Source organism: Meleagris gallopavo, chromosome 2 (assembly GCF_000146605.3).
Source record: "Meleagris gallopavo isolate NT-WF06-2002-E0010 breed Aviagen turkey brand Nicholas breeding stock chromosome 2, Turkey_5.1, whole genome shotgun sequence".
Classification (NCBI taxonomy): domain Eukaryota; kingdom Metazoa; phylum Chordata; class Aves; order Galliformes; family Phasianidae; genus Meleagris; species Meleagris gallopavo.
In genome coordinates this window covers 103713905-103734195 of record NC_015012.2, presented here as the reverse complement: position 1 = coordinate 103734195, position 20291 = coordinate 103713905, and the positions used below count along the sequence as shown (strand labels likewise).

Sequence of the window (20291 nt, the reverse complement as noted above, 5' to 3'; positions counted from 1 at the left end):
TTTTTGGCCTATTAATCCCCTTCAAGTAATCCACTTGTGGAAATAACACTAATCACAGCAATCTCCATGCTTGCAGCCTGCTTGGCACAGCTCAGAGCAGTCAGAGCTAACACACAGCGTGTAACAAGACCCAACCATCAGAAATAGCCACGCTGCTGGGACCTGACACAGAGCCCCACGTCCTCTTTGAATCATAGAAACATTCAGGTTGGGAAAGACCTCCAAGATCCCCGAGTCCAACCCCAACCCACCCCACCATGCCCTCAGTGCCACATCCCTATGGTTCTGGAACACCTCCAGGGATGCTGAGCTCACCACCTCCCTGGGCAGCTGTGCCACTGCATCACTGCTCTTTTGGAGAAGAGATATTTCCTAATACCCAACCTGAACCTCCCCTGGCTCAGCTTGCAGCACTCCACAGGAGCACAGCAAATTGACGCAGCGTAGCTAAGCTTTTACTTTCAGTACCAGCTAAGATGAAATCGTTCACATGCTACATTGTGCAAATGCTGCAGTGGCACTGTAGAAGTCTGTTAGGAGTGGAGCTCACCAGGGCTGGCTGAGAAGACAAAGAACAGCTGCTTCAGGAAGGAGAAAGTACCAAACTGACAATGGGTCAGTAGTACTGAAACCAGAATTTCGTATTTTCATTATTAATTCCACCATAATAAATTGTCTACGAGAATGAGAATGAGAAGCATCAGAGAGAGGATAGCTAAAAAAACCCTCAATGATCCTGAAAACAGAAACACTCAGTGCTGCTGACAGCCATTTCTTGTAATGCTACGTGTATGTTAGCTGTGAATTCTGAGAAGCGGAAGCTACTCCTACATAATGAAGAGAGGAAAGGCCCACAGCTCAGGTGTGACCATTCACAGAGAACCATGGATCACCGGAGACAACCCAGAACACGTGCTAAGACAAGTGGATGCAATGCCACATGCACCCAGTGTGAAACTTCCATTGGAGACAGGGAAATGGAGACACCATTGCACAAGAGCTGGGTGAAACCTCCCTTCTGCAGCGTGCCCAGACCATTCGCTCTTCCCCAGACAAAATGGGTTTCAACACAAAGCAGAACAAGCGGAGGGACACCCAGCAGCTCCACGCACAACACGTGGATCCATTCCTTCATAGGACCCTGCATAGATTGCAGCCAGCAAAGCAGGAGCACGATGCCCTAACAGCAGCCAGATGCTGAGATCTGCCTTTCCATCCAAATCGGCGCCGCTAACTTCTCATAATTCCCCCAAATCTGTTTGCATTTGGACTTTTCTGCAAGCACAGACTTCCCTCCCAGCCCTACGAGGTGATTTTGTACCAAGGAAAGCTAAGCAGAATTTATGAAATGCACCGTTACACAATGGGGCTCCGTGGGATGTCTGCTTCCAGCTCTGCCCAGCTCAACCCTTTTCACCCCAATACACTGCACACAGTCTTTCATTGGAACACCAAAATATTAGCTAGGAAATGGTTTTTACCTCTCAGCAAGGACACCAAAGCCTTCCCATACCAGGAGGGCTGTGCTTGAGGGACAGACAGCAGCCATGGAGCAGTAAGGGAGAATGGGCCTTGAACAAACACCCAACACAGCTCTTCTTACAGAGGTTGTGAGAACATTCAGCAAGTCTTTCATCAGCACCAAGATGAGCACAGAGGGGCAGAACTCCCCATTTCCAAGGACTTAGAGCAGTTCTGTGATTCAATGCAGTAGCTGCTGCCCCATGCTACAACGGCAGCTTGGGATGCAGACACCCTAATTTCAGGTAAGCGTGCCATGTTTCCTAATCAGCCAACTGGGGAGCTGGCAGGTCCAACCTATCAGGAGTAAGAAACTGCTAACTAAGCTAGATTTGTGAAGCAATGCAACTAGTATCCTTGATAAACCAATCTGCCGAATGACCAAAAGCCAACGAACAGAGCTGCCCCAAGTAGGGCTTAGTCAGCATTGCTGACATCCACAGCACAGGGCCTTTGGCCAAGCTGCTGGCTGTGATGTAGCACACCAGAGCAACACTGTCTCTACTACCAAACGCCCCTGGCATTTGCCAAAAGATCTTATTTAAGAGTATTTCCCCCAGTGCCACTTGCTTTCGAGCTCTGCCCAGATAACGCAGGACGTTCGACAGCCGCTCTGCGCGTGCGCTGAGATAAAGTGAGCTGTTAACCTACCCAAACAAATTAATTCTCCTCCCTGAGAGGGATTTAGCTAACTCCACTATTCAGGGATAAAACAAATCTCTAATTCCATGTTATACTCAGCTTCCACTCCAATTACACTGTAATACTAGCTCAGCCTTCGTAACAAATGTTATAAATAGCAGTGACTATTTGCCTCCAACTGCTTTCACAATAGTTTTAGCAGACTGAAAAAATGAGATTTTTGCCTCGCTGCTATGGGCTGCTCTGCCCACTCGCTTCAAGCAGCCAGGTTACACCAGCAGCATGTAGGTCAGGAAGGAGTTTTAAGGCAGTAATGGGCACAAAAACTGAATAGTGCACTGAACAGACACACTGATGTCACAGGGGGATAATGAGAGAGCTAATGAATTAAAGATGAGCACGATTCCCTCGTTAAGTGTTGATAAGATGTTCATCAGCTTCAGCAGGGCACGCTGGAATTCACAGGAAAACCTGGAGGCCCACGGCCAGCCTATTGCACGTTCAAGGTAATGCAGCCTTTTCAATTAAGAATGTGGGAACGTTTCTATTTTACTTTTGTTCACCCAGTTAAATAAGGAAGCCTCAGGCAGTTCATCCAGGTCTCCCAGCTCATTCTTGGGCCACGAAGAACCAAACTCAAGGTTTAGAAAGCTGCAGGCCAGGAGGGGCTTTGGAAGCCAAGATGTCAGATTTGTGCACCAGGCCACTGCAAGAAGCTCCTGTAACTGAGCATCAGCAGAGGTCATTGCTGCCACTACTGTGAACAAAGCATTCCAATGGTATTTGTGTAGGGTTACATACCTGATGGTCTCGGTGAATGCAGAACTGTTTGCTCAGCAGTTTGAGGCTCCTATTGCTCTCAGATGAAAGACATTAATGAAGACCTGGGAGTTGTGATAGCAGAACAGAGTACTACAAATGCATCACCACTGCAGCTATATATCACCTCATACATTTCCCAGCCCCGTCAAGATTTTGTGGAGATCCCTCTGCTGTCATTAAATCACAAACCAAAACTGAAAGGCAGGATGCCATCAGCATGAGGGAAGGAGACATTCATTCTGCACTCCCTGTCAGAGCTGCAAGCAGTAAGCTGGCCCCTTGCAGGCAGCACGGACCGTGCCTGCATTCTTCCCCAACAAAGCCACCATTGAGCCCCAGTGGGCAGCCCCAGGATGCTGACAGACAATCCGCAGCACAGCACCCCACCACTTGTGTTTCCTTGGTTAGTAATTGCTTTGCAACTGCAGTTGCACCGTGCATTTGCAGTGCAGGAAAGCAAAAGTGTAGTGACTCACCCTGCAGCCATCTGCAAGCCACCCACTGGTGTGATACAAAAGAGGATCAGACAAGAGATGGAGTTCTGGTTTTAATTAAAATCTTTGTGATCCCAGTTATTACTTAGGTCTTTCAAAATATTTACAAGGTGCTCATACCTACACAGGATGAATATACAACATTCCCAACCACGCTCAGCACTGTAAGTGCAAACACTATTTTTCAGAGGCTTTAACAGAGTTACAGTTCTTTACAGTCAGCTCAGAGGAATGGCAGCAAACTCTGTGCTCTAAAGAACACAGCCCAACAGAAACCACCTGATCTACATTATGTTTATAACCATTATAATCTTTAACGCATTAATACAGGGTAAGGTTCAACTGACTTGATGTTGCCTAAGAAGTTTTCCTCTAAATCAGCAGCTCCTTTTCCCTTCAAAAATGGTAGAGAAAGAGGGATCTCCAGGAACATCTGAAAGTGTCCTCTCTTCCCATGGAAGAAGCACAGATAACTGGTTCAGACAATCAGAGAATCATTCAGGTTGGGAAAAGACCTCTACAATCAAGTCCAACCTTCAACCCCTCACCACTATGTCCACTAAACCACATTTCTTAAGCGTCAAAAGAAAGAAGACATCTTTTATTTAAGCAGCTGAAGTTAGACATCTCATCCACGCTATCTTCTGCCCAATTCATTATACCTCTCCTGGAAGCAAAGACACATGAAGCCTTAGAACATATCCTCCCTATCACGTTCCTTATTTTCAGAAGTGACTAGAGATGGAATACTGGGACAACCAGTATGGGGCACATGTGACCCCAGTACACAGAATCACATCTGCCTACTTCCTTATTATGGGATGCCTTGGTAATATTCTTTGCATAAAAACCCTGGAGTGCTGTGATTTCAATGTGACCTGATCTCTGCTGAGTATCAGCTTCAGGATGTTCCTGGGTCAAGATATGTCACATAGATGCAGACATTTCAAAGCCATGTTGGACAGAGCTTTGAGCAACCTGATCTAGGGTTGGACAGGGCAAGGGGGTTGGACTACACAATCCTTGAGGTCCCTTCCACCCCAAACCACCGTATGACCACTTTTTGCTCTGGTATATTGGCACCACTTGATTGTATCACAACAGATGGGTGCAAATACATGCAGATTCCACAAGAGTATAATCTCTTTCAAAGGATCTTATCTTTAAAGAATTATTAAAAACATACAAAAAAACCAACAACTAAGCTTCTTAACAAAACTTATGTTGAACTCTACTTTGATACTGCAACGGCTTCCCAAAAGCAGCACATTTATAGCTGACAAACTTCCAAGTTTGATTATCTGGTAATAATCTCAATTCTGATTCCCTAGAAGGGAACCCATGGCTTTTTCCCAGATGGAGAGGAATTGGGCAGCGTTTCCCAGCAGGGCTTCTCCCTTTGCCTGACAGACAACAATTCTTGCAACCTCCCTGAAGTTTCCTGGCACATTTCTCTTCACTTGGTCCAAGTGATGGAAAAAGAACAAGGATCCAGCACAGTGTGCCAGTTTAAGATTTGCCTTTGTAACCTTCTCTATGGAACCTGTGTTAGCAGAGGGTTGGAGTAGATGACTCCAGAAGTCCCTTGCAACTCCTACCGTTCTGGGATTCTGCAATCTTTTTAACAGACTATTAGGAATATTAGGAATATTACTCTTTTAACAAAGTATTCAGGAATTAGTGAGTGTACAAACTAATTGTGATTCAGAGCACAGTGGACAAGAAACTTAAGTTGTTCAGGCTCATCCTTTGGCAAAAGCATCAGTTTTATCATCGAGAGCAAAATTCAGCTGACAAAAGAAGCAGCAGGCAGCTTTCAGCGAGCTGAGACAGGTCTCCTCAGCCCCACGGCGATTCCTTCTGAAACACTGATCCACCATGCATTCACCTACAGAGGAGACAAAACTCAATCATCAGGCTCTGAGTGGGCTGGAAGCACGTCCTCCTCCTTGTAGCTCAGATCTCACGTGGGCTTCTCTATGTGGCAACAGGTAAATCTCTCTGGCTATTAATTCCTTTCGGTAGACGTGGCACTGAGGGATATGCTCAGCAGGCACGGTGGGGATGGGGTGACAGCTGGACTTGATGATCTCAGAGGTCTCATCCAACCTTAGTACAACTCTGTCATTATATGATCAAGTTTTCTTTCCCAAGGGGATAATTGCAATAGAACAATCAAAGGATTCACTAGACAAAGTCTCAAACTCTTGCTCACTCAGTTGATTCTGAATGAGATCATCAGAGGAAACTTGAACACCTTGGTTACTTTTAGGCAATACTGAGAAACTGCAGAGCCACGTGAAGAGCTGGCACTTCAGGTCATAACTACTTTCCCTAACCTGAAGACTTCACTTAGCAGCAGACGAGGACTATGCTGCATTTGAACTCATGCTTGTCTTTAGCCCTGATCACACCTAGCATGCTCAGCTACATGAGGAAGGAACAAAGTGGGAAGGTGGAAAGGCAATACAACCGCAACAGAGAACAAGTGATGAAATCAAAGCCATCAGAAGCACACCAGAGCCTGACAAGGTGCAAACACACACTGCTCACAGTCTAAACTAAGGCAATTTTGCTCGTACCTCCATAGGAAGAGGCACAAAGAGCTGTGGCAGCTCTACACCTCCTGTTTTACAGGACAGAAGCTACTCTCCTCTCCAGCTTTCAAACAGGTTTAATCTCAGGAGCAAACAAGCTGGTGGCTAAGTAAGACTAGCTGTGGCTTCCTTTGTGAACATGTGTACGTGCATACATGTGGAGCTGCATGTGTTGTATGCATACACAGGAGGCTGCACCTTTTCAGCACTCGTGTTGCAATGAATTCCTTGAAGAAATAGAAACCAGAGTATTAACACAAACTTACCAATAGCACAAGCAGTTCCCTCTTTGTCTTGAAAAGATGAAAACCAAGATCACTGAATGCAAGTTTTGCAAAAAACAAAAACAAACAAAAAAAAAAGAACACCCAATCTGCAGAGAAAAGCTGCAAGTGCACCAACCACTGCAGGCAACTCCAGAAGCTAAAGGGTCATCATGCACTACAAGCACTCAATGCTGTAAGACAAAACTAAAATGAGGCACCTATATAAAAGAAAAGAAAGTTTCTGAACCAGACTGTTTTGATTCGGGGAAGGGAACAAGAGGAGAGGAAAAGAAGAGGAAGGGAGAAGGAAATGGCAGCAGGTAGCACCCATCAGTCAGTTACTGCCTTCTCTTTTTGCAGAGAAATTTTGGAATTGTAAAGTTGCAAGAAGTTTGTTCGTTGCTTTCCAAAAAATTAAGTGCAATCAGAACAACAGAGGCAGATGGAGAACAGAGAAGGCAGACACGTATCTCTTACCTGCTAAATACCTGGAGCCAAGCAGTCTGATTTCTACTGTTGGCCTGAGATAACTCCAAACAAACTACTGCAAAACAAAGTGAGCTATAAATAACTTACTGTACCCACTGCACACTCACAGTTAGGACAGAAGCATTCAAGAACTGAAGTAAAATCCTGCATGATTTGCTAAGAAGAAGGAATCTCCAGGAGCTCAGTGCCCCAGAAGAAGAGAGCCAGAGCAGGCTGAGCTAAGAGTCCCCAAAAAACAACTGTGACTGAACCCTTAACTCAACAATCACAAGACCAGGTACAGAACAGTGCCCAGTGGAGCCCCTCCAGCACAGGAAAGTGACAAGTTATGGTGTTTCCAGCAGAAGGTCACTAAGGAGATGGAGGAGGGAGCACTCCTTGGTGAGATGAAGCTTGCAGGTCAAGTCCAGAGCTCCAACCAGTGCTGTGAGCCCAGCAACCCAGTGGCACTGTGATGTTCCAGCTGGATTACAGCTGTGCTCTTCCAGACCATGCCAATGCTCAGTAAGGTCAATGTCCATTGCTCCTCTCTCCTGCAGCTTCCAATCCAACAACTTCAGCTGGATTGAGAAGATGAGGAACAGCCAAGCACATTTTGCCTCTGGTAAATCCACGCTAAGTATTCCCAACCACTTTCATGCTCACAAATGGCCTCCACAATGACTCACTTCTCATGGAATCATTAAGGTTGGACAAGAACTCAAAGATGATCAAGTCGGAATGAAGGGAAATGGCTTTATTCCAGAAGAGGGTAGATATCAGAAAATAATTCTTTACTGTGAGACACTGGAACAGGTTGCACAGCGAGGCTGTGAATGCCCCCTCCATGGAAGCACTGAAGGCCAGGCTGGATGGGGCTGTGAGCAACCTGGTCTAGAGAGAGGTGTCCCTGTCTGCAGCAGGGGGTTGAAACTACATGAGTTTAAAGGTCCCTTCCAACCCAAACCATTCTACAATTCTATGATTCTAAGTCAAAGACCACCACAGTCCAAGACAACTGACTTACCACTTGTCAGTTCTTTCCTAAATCTAATTCCATCATTTTTTATGTTCACTGACTCGAAACGTAACTCAACACTAAACATATTAGCAGGTGAAGGGTTTATGTGGTAGTAAAACATTCAGTGAATTCATTTGTTTCATCTTTCCTGCACTGAGGTTTTGCCAGTGCAGAGTGTGCAAACTGGAAGAGCAGCAAGAACTCACTCTTCCTGCTCTGCAAGGTTTCAAGTCATGACAATTTAGCATTTACCAAAAGCCACATCTAAATGAGCAATATCTTACATGAAGTCTTCGGAAACATGCACTTCATTAATTCTAGCACTTTAAAGACAGTTCCACGACAAGAAGGTATGGGAAAATATTCAGGAATGCAGTGTCCTGTTTGAGAGCTCAGATTCGATCAGGCTAGATATGTGAGAACAACAGAAACAAGTGATTTAATTAGATTAACTCCACCAGCTACAAACAATGATGTGATTAGTTTCCTGGGTTTTTTTTGCTCCTCTTTCCCACCTATGCTGGCAATCCTTCCATCTTCAGATTGGATCTACCACTTGAGATGTCTCCTTCCAGGAAGGACCTTACTTAAGTGCTTACATAACCTATTAAACACCTCATTTCAGTTCCCTCACTTAAGCAAACATTCACTCCCTTATCATGAGGTCACCAGCTCCAATCCACAACACCCAGTAGCTGATATTGGTAACTAATATTTTACCTCGGTAACTAAGATTGTTGGCTTTGGAATTTGTCTGTGAAGGAGATTGCAGGACATGGGCAGGAGCACTGTTGCCAGATCATCTCCTACCAATGACATACTCTAAAAAAAGCCAATAAAAGAGAGCCTATAAAAAAGGAGGGGAGTTAACTCTTTCCAAGGGTAGGTAACAGCAGGAGAAAGGGAAATGGTTTGAAGTTGAGGGAGGGAAGATTTAGGTTGGATGTCAGGGGGAAGTTCTTTCCAGAGAGAGTGGTGAGGTGCTGGAACAGTTGCCCAGAGAGTCTGTGGATGCCCCGTCCATCCCTGGAGGTGTTGAAGGCCAGGTTGGATGGGGCCCTGGGCAGCCTGGGCTGCTCTGAAATGTGGAGGTTGGTGGCCCTGCATGTGGCAGGGGGTTGGAGCTTTGTGATCCTTGAGGTCCCTTCCAACCCAAACCATTCTGTGATTCTGCAAGACAGCAATTTCAGTGTGACCTACATTCTACCAATCTAGATGCCTGCATTTGTTGTGCTGTCAAATGCTGTCACAGATTACAAACAAATAAGTAACTGAACTGAGGCCTGTGGTTGGTGGGCATGGCAGGAATGGGCTGACAGTTGGACCTGATGATCTTAGAAGTCTTTTCCAACCTCCACGATTCTACGAAATAAATTAATGAAAACCAGTCTTGACCTGCTGATAAGTGGAACCCAGCTGAATATTCATTCAGATGACAAATCTACCCAAATGGCTTACAACACCCCAAAATGATAAAAAGGCCACTGTTATCCAGCCAGACCTCTTATCTGAAAAAGGTCACATTCTCTGAATTCATTCACATCTTTGTAGTTTTCAGGAAGAGGGGATCTTTGCTCAGTGCTGCTGTTTCCCACCTGCTGTTGCTTTTCTGGAGCATTCAGAGCAGTCTGACTCTTGTCCTGGCCGCAATCATCGGGCAGTTCAGATACAGGCAGCCAAGTTCAACATCATGCAATTCAGAGCTATGAGAATCAATGACAGACATTTTCCTAACTTGAAATTCTCTCTGAAGTGCTCTCGCTTCCCTTCAAACAGGCAGATAAGTTGCAAGCAGGCAAGCTTCCTCTCTGCATCAGTTTCAAGGCTGAAAATTAAAACTAGGTCAAGACTACAGCCTTTGAGAGCACCAAAACCTTCTCTCTCTACTCCACAATCAGAGGTATATACAAAAACATAAGCTAACACCTACATGGTAATTCAGGAGATCATAACAAAAGTCAACATCGCTATCAGAAACTCTTTAAGAGCACCTGAGTGCAAAATTCAACTGAAAAACATCAAGTGATGGAAGATACAGATGCTGTGAACTGTTTTCCACACGCCGTGCTACAAAGCAACCATAACCTTCCAATCCTCCACTGCCTCGTCACCTCATTAAAATAATTAACCTTCTTCAGAAACAGAACATGAAGTCTGCTCCCCTCCAACAGTGAGGTCCCTGGCCTTGTCATTATGCACAGCACACTGCTGTAGTTGATGTCCCAACAAATGCAGATATTATAAAGTGTCACTGCCACATTCAATAACAGAAGGGACGGTGACTTAGCAGGAGCTTTACACATCTCAGACTTCAGCTCCCTGACTTCATCCAATGCACTCATTTAAATTACAGAATCATTCCAGTTTGAAAAAGTCTCTTAGATCACCAAATCCAACCCCAACCCATCCCACAGTGCCCACGTTCCTCAGTGCCACATCCCCACGGCTCTGGAACACCTCCAGGGACGGTGACCCCACCACCTCCTGGACAGCTGTGCCACTGCTTGACCAAATACTGCCCAGCAAACAAAAGCTAGCAACTAAACACAATCTCCCCTTGAACTAAGGACAGTAACACTGCAAGGGGAAGAACTGAGATTTATGAGCTAAAACCATCAGAGGTGCCTCACTATGGGTCTGAAGGGAAAGACCTCTTACTGAAGTGTAGCTGTATCTACAGGAGCCCAGAACAACCTGGTTCCTAGCAACGTCTGGATGCAAAGTATGATGGCCACCATGTGCAAAGGGGAAGGTGAAAACTGCAACCAGTGAACTCGGTGCTCGTGGCACAGATTTGATCTCATGAGCTTGATCCTAGAGCTGCCACACTCCATATCAGGGCTTGGGCAAAGTTCAGGAGATAACCAGAGCAAGGAGCACTTTCCAGTAAAATGGATGTAGACACCAGGTCATGGATATCAAGCAACAGCTGTTCCCAGCACTTAAATCTACCACTGTTAACTTCTAAGCACCAATCCAGTCACAGAACCCCAGAGTTGTGGAGACTTTATGCAGCTTGCCCCTCTGAAAGCACATTCCTTAGAGCAGGATGCAAGCAGTTCACTTGTTCAAAGCATGACAGCCACCAACTTCAGGTGCAGCAAGGCCACACTCATACTAAGTACACTAACCTTGAGATCCCAGACTAAAGCTCTGTCTCACCTTGGTGCAAGCATCTTGTCAGATAAGATGAGGACAGGAGCCAAGGCTGAACCAGTTACGAAGCCTTCTCATCTTCTCCTCCTGCCTTCACCTCACCTGTAAGCATTCATTCAAGTTTTGCCTGGTGAAATCTGCAAGACTCGGTGCTGGCAGAGCATGTTGAACAGGAAAACCTGCAGTGGCCATAAAGAGAGAATGGTGGCAAGGGGACAGCCACTCACCTCAGCACATTCCTCCTGGGAGTCACATGCAAGCACAGCTGCAACAGCAATGAAAAACACATCCCTGCTTGGAGAGACAAGCAAAGCTTCCTGCTGACACCACCTACACTGCTGCTTCAGCCAGTGAAACCACGTACAGCTTCAACAAGCAGTTACTTCTTCCAGAAGAAAGAAACTTTATCATTTTGTTATTCCAGAGGCTAAACCTTACACAGGGCTCCCACAAACAAAACAAAAGAAAATGAACAAAGGACCTATTTTAGTGATGTTTTATGCATACCGAGGGACTAAAGAGACAATAAGGTTTTTATTCACAAGGTAGTAAGGAATAAAGGAAACAAAGCTCTAGCAAGAAATAGCACTTCCTTCAGAGCTGTTCCCATGCAGGAATAATCTCTTGGTGTCAGTCATTTGCACGGGCTGATCTAATTCTCTGCCACGACATCCTTCACTTGCTGACACACTCCGCCTAGGCATGGTGCAGACAGCAGGGCTTTCATCACTGAAGCTGCCACATCTCCCATTGGGTGTCACACCTGAATTCACAGCAAGACTCCAGCAAAGAAAAGAAAAAAAAAGCAATTCATTGGAATTCTACCCTTAAGAGCCAAGCACATGCACTAAGTGTGGTGAAGTTTGATGACATTTGATTGAATTGGTTTTTTTAATGTGTTTCAGCCTGTTTATGCTATATTTGTTGGCACAAAAATAAATAGAGTACGCAAATCTGCTTTCCTGTCCACTGCTTCCATTTATGAAACAGAAGATTCGTCACTGCTTGCTATAATGGTAACTCTATCCTCAAGTGACATACAAACAAAATGCAAGTTAACACTTACCCTGGCTCATTTTTACTCACCAGATTGACAAGAAAGCTAATACACAAACAAAGGCAATTGGATTTGTCTTGTCTGCTACAGAAAGAGCACCAAGTTTGCAAAGCAGTGTGTTTCAGGGCTCTGAGGTCATGAGAAGATCCAGCCAGTGAATGCAGTAGGAGCTCAAGAAAGGAGCAGAAGCTCCCTGCCCTCCCAGCTTCTGTAACTGTGACTCATTGAATGCAGGAACTAAGCCGGGTTACTTTTTGTTTCAATAATTAAGAACCCCCCACTGCTAGGCCTAACGAACGAAGCCATGAGACCATGGCTTACGTGTTCAGACCAGGCACGGCGCGCTCTCCCAGCTGAACCCACTGACCTACATTTGATTGCTTTCAGCCATGCCCGCCGTTGGAAGTCACAAAACACACAGAAGCAAAGTACAGGTAATGTGCCAGCCCTCCCAACTCTCAACAACGAAACCGAGCCAGAAACTCGGCTGTAATTCCTAAGCCAATTTCAATCTTTGTCAGCATAAATCATCAATATTTGAGAACTGGAAGTCTGCAATAATTTACATGCAATGCACGCTACCATCCCTACAGCAGGAAGCACTGCAGCCTGGAAGCACCGGTCCCACGGACCTGGGTGGGAGATAAGCTGTGACCCAGACCTTTCTGCACGAGTTTTCAATGCAGAATCACTGCTTGAGGACACACCTATCATTTCCTACCCAGCCTGCAAATAATAGCATTGTGTTTAGTGTTAGATGTAGAACTGAAGTTTCACTGCTTTTACTGCAGCAGCACCAGTCAGCAAAGCTGTGATGGATACAGCCACCATAGGATTTAGGACATTCCCAGTCGATGAATATCAGCCTATACATTTCTTCTGCTCATAGAATCACCAAAGCTCTCCCAAGGCAGACCAGAGGCCATGAGAGTCTCCTATGAGGAAAGGTTGAGGGAACTGGGTTTGATCAGCTTGGAGAAGAGGCGGCTCCAGGGAGACCTCAGTGTGGCCTTCCAGTACTTGAAGGGAGCATATAAACAGGAGGGGGAACGGCTGTTTGTGAGTGGATAGTGATAGGACAAGGGGAATGGTGTTAAACTAAGACAGGGGAGGTTTAGGTTGGATATTAGGAGGAAGTTTTTCCCCCAGAGGGTGGTGAGGCACTGGAACAGGTTGCCCAAGGAGGCTGTGGATGCCCCATCCCTGCAGGCATTCAAGGCCAGGCTGGATGTGGCTCTGGGCAGCCTGGGCTGCTGGTTGGCGACCTGCACACAGCAGGGGGTTGGAACTGGGTGAGCACTGTGGTCCTTTTCAACCCAGGCCAGTCTATGATCCTGTGATTCTATGAGACTCCCTTGGATACTGCAGCTTGCTGTGTGCTGCAACAAGGCTGACTACACCTCACCTGCACTAAGCCTATCATTGCAGCTCCCATAGTCCACACCTAGTCTGCAAACAGGCACCTCACTGCAATACTGAACACACAGCTGGTGCATGCTATCTCACGCATACCGATGCAAAGTACAAAACCCAACCAGCCAGCAGAATCTTAGTTTTTGCCAGAAATCTGAGCAGCTTAAAAAAAATACTATTTTGTTGTTTACTGGCAAGATCAAAAACTTCGGTTGAGATGAAAGCTCTTCACAGCATGCTTAATGAAACAGAGGCATTGGTGGGACTCGTTTAGCCAACAATTAGACAGCTATATTTAAGCTACACATCTCTGCCTCCTCTAAAGTGACAGAGGCACACGCAGTGCCACGCTCCAATGGATGGGAGTCCTCATTTCTTTGCCCCAGTTATTACAGGAGGAGCCCAGACACTTAGCCAGTGCTGACAGCTCTACTTGTAACAAGTGTTAGGAGCATGTGAAATTAAGATTGCTACCTAAGGAACTGCTAACTAGATACTGCTGCCAGCACAGTCAACTCTCTTAATTATGAAAGTTCAGACATTTACTGTAGACCTGCAGTAGTGAAGTAGGTCCAGAAGTGCAAACACGTTCGTTAACTATGAGGAAGTCAGCTGCCACTGAGGTTTGGTGGGCAGAAGACCAAGGGACAAGACCACAACAGAAGAACGGAAAGCAGAAAGATGCCACTGGGCACTTCAGCCACTGCCAGACACCTGTACATTAATTCAAAGTCCAGCAGCTCCACCAGTGCTCACAGCCACATCCAGCCTGACCTTGAATGTCTTCAGGGATGAGGCGCCCACCATCCCTCTCTGGACAACCTGTGCCACTGCTTTACCACCCTTACCATCAAAAAAGAAAATTTCTTCATATCCAGGCTAAATCTCCTCTGTTTTAGTTTGGATCCAGTTTCCCTTGTCTTAAAATCCAGATACCTGAAAGTTGATAACTCAATATCTAAAGTAAAATGAATTGCCTCTGCTCTAGAAGATCAGGATGCCGGTGAAGTCAGGTGAAGCCACAGCCACCCGAGCACAGACAAAACTCTTCCTTCAGCACAAGGTGCAAAGTGCTGAGGGAATTCAGCCATAGCGGAACAAAAACAAGAGCTTGAGACAAATCCTTTCCAATAACCTCATAAACCAAAGGACAGGTGAGTAAACGGTCTCACTTGGTTTGTAGTCATATCTTTTAAGGGCTCTGGAGCTCAGGTTCCGGGCCAAGGGTGCCTCAAGCTGAAGACTGCAGTACTCCCAGAACAGCAGCATGCCTTGCCAGGATCACATCCCCTGGAAGAGATGTTTCCATTCCACCAAGTGCTTCAGCAGGCCTGGGGGCTGCAAAGCTGGTCATCAGCCTGAATATGAGTTAAGACAGCAGCTTGAGCAGCATCCTGAAGGAAAAAGTTGTGCAAGTACGGATGTGAGTGTGGGTATTCCATCCTTAGCAGCAGCAGGCCTCGCTCAGGGAGTGTTAAGTCTACTTAGGAAATGCAAGACAAAAGCAGGCATTTCTCTGTGTCACGCAGTATGAAAGTCATGATCCCAGTGGGAAAAAGCCTCAAGTTGTTTGAACTACAGAAAGTAACACAAAAGCAACAAGATTTCTAGTTACACCCACAGAAGGCTTCTAGTTACACCCACACAGAGAAGAAAATGCCCCACAGTTAAGCTGTACCACAGCACTCAGCACTGAGGAAGCCTTGCAGCAGCTCCAGCCCCTCTCCAGATTCCCCACTGTTAAAAAGGGAGCAGAGGAAACCCTTCAAGTGTTTATCAACGGGCTCTCAATTGGTTCTTTAATGAAATATCAATATTATTTTCAAGGAGAGAAAAGATGAAGCATTTCCACGTCTGAGGGATAAAGAGGAGAGGTCTAAAAGACTTTTCAAACAGGCAGATCATAGAATCATTAAGGTTGGAGAAGACCTCCGAGCTCACCAAATCCAACACTGTAACCCAACATCCCAACATAGCCACTGCCCACATCCCTCAGTGCCACATCCCCGCAGTTCTGAGCACCTCCAGGTTTGGTGACTCCCCACCCCCCACCTCCCTGGGCAGCTGTGCCACTGCATCACTGCTCTTTTAGGAAAGAAACGTTTCCTAACATCCAACCTGAACATATCCTGGCACAACTTAAAGCCATCACCTCTTGTTCTATTTGTAGTTATCTGGGAGAAGAGACTGATCCAAAACTTGAAACCTTTCCAGGAGATGCTGAGAGCAAGAAGGTTCCTTCTTGCCTCCTCTTCTCCAGAGCGAGCAATCCCAGTTCCCTCCCGTAAGACTTGCATTCCAGATCCTTCACAGCTCCCTTGCCCTTCTCTGGACACAATGGAGAAGTCACAAGGCAAGCACTCCACTGCTCCCCTCAAGCTGTGCTCATTGCTCAGCAAGGCACTACAAAACCTTCCTTGGTCTCTAAATTAAATGCATCTTCATCCCTCCTTGCCCAGCCCTGAGCAAGTTTTCTACCAACAGCCATTTCATGACCCAATGACCACGGATTATGCACACACACTCACAAGAGGCTCCAAATCTGAAACGCATTTCACCCTAGAGTGAAAGCACTAATATTTGCTATGTGCCCTTCCTACTGAAACCACAACTCAGCCTCTGCACGTCTTCTCATTTCATTTCACACCTTTAGGCTGCAGGCAAACGCATCAGCACAAGGACGGGCAGCAAAGGAGGCGTGCATCAACAAGGAGCTCAGCAGCATTCTCAGCCTTCACTCAGAGTTTCCATCCTGGGGCAGCAAGAGAGCACAGCAGCCAAAACAGCAACCTTTATCCCGTGTTTATTATCAGTAACTCCTTTTTTTCCTAATGTTAATATATCATGTAATGGGCGTATCAAACAACACAGTTCTGAACATTCTTGGCACCAAGACTTTCCCCTGTTCAGAATAAAATACACAGTGATCAAATCTCAAAATCACACCGTTTTCTGATCAATATCTCTGGATTTGTAGGATCATTTACACCCCGCAAGTTGCAGTTGCTCTTCTCTGTTTCTGTTCTTCACTCTTCTGTACCTACTATACATTCAGTGTGAGTTATGACCCATGAAAGTATTACTTAAATCAATAGTATTTGAGGGGGGGAACCTCAAAATGACTACATACTCTTTGTTCTCTTCAGTACCTTCCTAGAAGAAGTCAGGCTGCAGGGGAAAACATAGCTTGTGACTCACCTCAATTTGCATTTTACTTCAAACAATTGCAATTATGTGACCAAGTTCAATTTTGACATTCATATCTTCAGACTGACATCCCCAAAAGGAGAGCCCTTTCCACCTGCTTATATCACAGAACTGAAGGGCAGTGTTTCACCTGCTGCCCCTGAAGCACTTCCCAATGTGTTCCTGCAGAGCTGACAGGTCACTTGGCAAGGGCTCACTTCCAACTGTCATCAACCTGACGTGTTGAAGGCTGATAAAAATCACAGTCACTCAGGTTGGAAAAGACCTCCAAGATCCCCAAGTCCAACCCCAGCCCACCACACCCCACCATGCCCACGTCCCCACGTTCCTTGAACACCTCCAGGGATGCTGACCCCACCACCTCCTGGGCAGCTGTGCCACTGCATCACTGCTCTTTCAAAGAAGAAATGTTTCCTAATATCCAACCTGAACTTCCTCTGGCACAACATGAGGCCATCACCTCTCATCCTATCAAACTGACAAAAGAAATAAAAGATCTCAAGCATATATTGATTGGAAAGTACTCATACTGACCTTTTTTGAATTGAAAGCAAAGAGGCAGGAGTGCAAGCACCGAGTTAAGTGCTGTCTGGGGATAGGGAGCAACAGCACAGCCATGGAAGCAGCTCTCACTGATCCAACCCAGCTGCAGAGCACCCGAACACAGAACCCGACGGACACTTTCTCACAGATAAACTGACAAAGATTTCTGCACCACAGCATTCCAGAAGAGCCATTAAAAACAAACACAGCGTGCGATAGGCGAAGGCTGCTCTAATTTACTCACTTTCTACCTGCAAAGAAAAGGCAGCAGTGGAGACAAGGCCCCTGCTCTCTCAGGGAGGTTACGATGACTTAGGGATTCTTGCAGAAAAGCCATCTGGATTATTTATAGTGCCACTAGACAGGGCAATGCAATCATTCACACACGTACCTCATCACACCCAGAAGCTGAACTGCTGTTTTCGCAGGAAATATGAGGCTGAAATGATTCAAAGTCAAACATTACAACGTACCAAATCACAGCTCTAGGAAATTATACCCAAACTGCCATCCAGCATCATGCCCAAACAGTTCTAAAGATGTGCACAGATAAAAGAAAGCATTTGGAAGCTGCCAAGGTGAAGTGGAAACGCATATTACTGTGTCTTTATTTATAAGTATAGACAAGACTTTTATAGAATTAAACATTCCCTCCCTGCACAAAGGCAACAGTCTTTATATACACAAGCTGGTTTCATTATTCTTTGACATCTGCCTTTTCCTGCAAAGGCTGAACCAGCCCCTGCTCACAGCCATTGGTACTGCATGTATTTTACACACTTCCCTATCTCAGGTTCTTGATGGAGCTCTCCGAAAACACCAAAGCATGAATCAGAGCTAACAAGCTGCCAATTTATTTTTAAACACAAAGAGGGATTCACCAAGAAGCCATTCACCTTCAGTGTCATCTACTGTGTGTAGATAGAGAAATGGTACTTCCTTGTTGCTACAGGTCAAAGACTCCTGCAAAACCAGCCCTGTGCACCTACTGCACCAGCAGCTGTCACAGCAGTCACCTCCACACAGCACCTTTGCATTCCTGCACCACCAACGTTACCACTGCAACAGAGGAAACCCTGACAAAGTCTGGAAACCAGAGCTACCAGCAGCAGTGTGAGAGAACCTGTTTTCAGACAGATTACTCAACTACTTCGCTGTAACAACGCAGAGAACAGCTGCCTGGAGAGGTGACTTAACCCACTGGAAGAGTTCGTAAGCCTTCCTTCACGAGTGGGCTGCCTTTTAAAGGTGTTCATCTACAGTGTCCATTTCAACTGGCACTGCACGCACACCTTCCCATCAGGTTTCCTCATTAAACAACTGCATCCAGAAGAACTCAGGAAACAATCCATTTAAGTTACCTTCATACAGCTAAGTACCACATGGAAAACCTATTTGTCCCCCAAAATCTGCTCAATTCCACCACGAAGATGGAAGCATGACCTAACTCATGTCCACAGTCACCATACCTAGACTTCTAGTTGAAAGTTTAGGAAATAAAACTCATTTTTAGCATACACATTCTACAAACAGCTACCTACTCCAGAAATACCAATAGGTATCAATCTGCTCATAAATGCTTCCAAAGCCTGCTGGTGCACATTCGTCTATCAGCCTGGTAGCATTCTGCCTGAAAGCTCAGAATTTGCAGTGGTTAAGCCCAAGGACTAATTATTAAAATCACTGGCCATTAGAACAGAAGATCTCTGGAGCAACAGCACTGCTGACTTCACAACCCAAGACACCAACTATTTTTAACTGAGAATGGAAACGAACCTTCCCAGAGAACTCCAAACACCACACCACGTGATCTGGGCCAGAACTTGACAAGTAACACAGAATTACACTATGGCCCTGGCAGCAAAAGAGATACAGCCTTCAACAGCCAAAGTATGACATGTCAAGAGACAAGATGAAGCCACCTTCGTGACCCCACCAAAACAACCCCTCAGCAAAACTGCAAATTGCAGCCTAAGGAGTCTTTAGACAACTGTTTCTTGGCACTTTGCTGCCCTTGAAATCCAAATATGGTTTATTTAACTTCAAATTATTCAAGTTTTGTCTATGAATGCCTTTTTACATTCTGTAATCCCAGCTATGGTTCTCATGGTGGCGTTTGGGCACCAACAGGGAAGCGCTGGCATGTGTGTTCTACTACCCTTGGACAACAGCTGCATTCCCAATCACTGATGGTATTAAATGTGGAGGTTGGTGGCCCTGCATGTGGCAGGGAGGTTGGAGATTCATTATGCTTGAGGCCCCTTCCAACCTTGGCCATTCTGTGATTGGATTTGTATCAACCACACAAAGCCAGATCCGATTCAAACCAACAGAAACATTCCTTTTGCTTCTGAAACGTGGTTGGTGCTCACACCCATCACACCACCACAAGATACCATGGGGGCTTTGATTCTCTTTGACTGCCCCCAAAAAGCATTCACTAAGAACCGCTCACCTCATCCGATTTGCAAAACAAGATGGAGCCAGGAGGATCCCGGAGCAGTTTTAGTAAGAAAAGGCTTTAAAAGCTCACTTAGCCCCAACCCCTGCCATAGAGACACCTCCTTCTGGGGCTGCCCAAAGTCCCATCCACGGCTCTGGGCGCTGCCAGGGATAGGCTGCCCAGAGCTGTGGGTGCCCCATGACAGAGCTTCACTACCCTATGACTAAAGAACAGCCAGCTAACATTCAACCTAAACACCCCTTCTTTCAATCTAAACCCATCAACCCTCATCCTATCGCCACGAAGGCACGTAAAAACCCCTTCCCTTCAAGAATCCAGGGGAAAAACACCGAAACACCGTGCTAAAAAAAACAACAAACAAGAAAAAAACCAACAAGCAGAAAGGCCCTTTAGGCACAAGGCCTCCCGAACGGCCTTATTTCCAAAGGGAAACCTCCACGGCTCCGCACACCCACAGGGGACCGCGGAGGGACGGCACTGACCGATGGTGGAAATGAAGGTGGTGTTGAAGGCATCGTCGGAGAAGCGGAAGAGCACGCAGGTCTTGCCGACCCCCGAGTCCCCGATCAGCAGCAGTTTGAAGAGCAGGTCGTAGGTTTTCTTCGCCATGGGGAGCGGCT

The 20291-nt window shown here is 46.0% G+C and overlaps 1 protein-coding gene across 1 annotated transcript in view; it reads right to left on the bottom strand.

The window, feature by feature from the left end:
- Window positions 1-20285, bottom strand: part of RAB10 (RAB10, member RAS oncogene family) — a 37669-nt gene extending 17384 nt beyond the window's left edge. Inside the window, exon 1 of the mRNA XM_010708027.2 lies at window positions 20154-20285. Coding sequence (XP_010706329.1) covers window positions 20154-20280 — 127 coding nt within the window. The 5' untranslated portion in view covers window positions 20281-20285. The remainder of the gene's footprint in view (window positions 1-20153) is intronic.
- Between the last annotated feature and the right edge of the window lie 6 nt (window positions 20286-20291).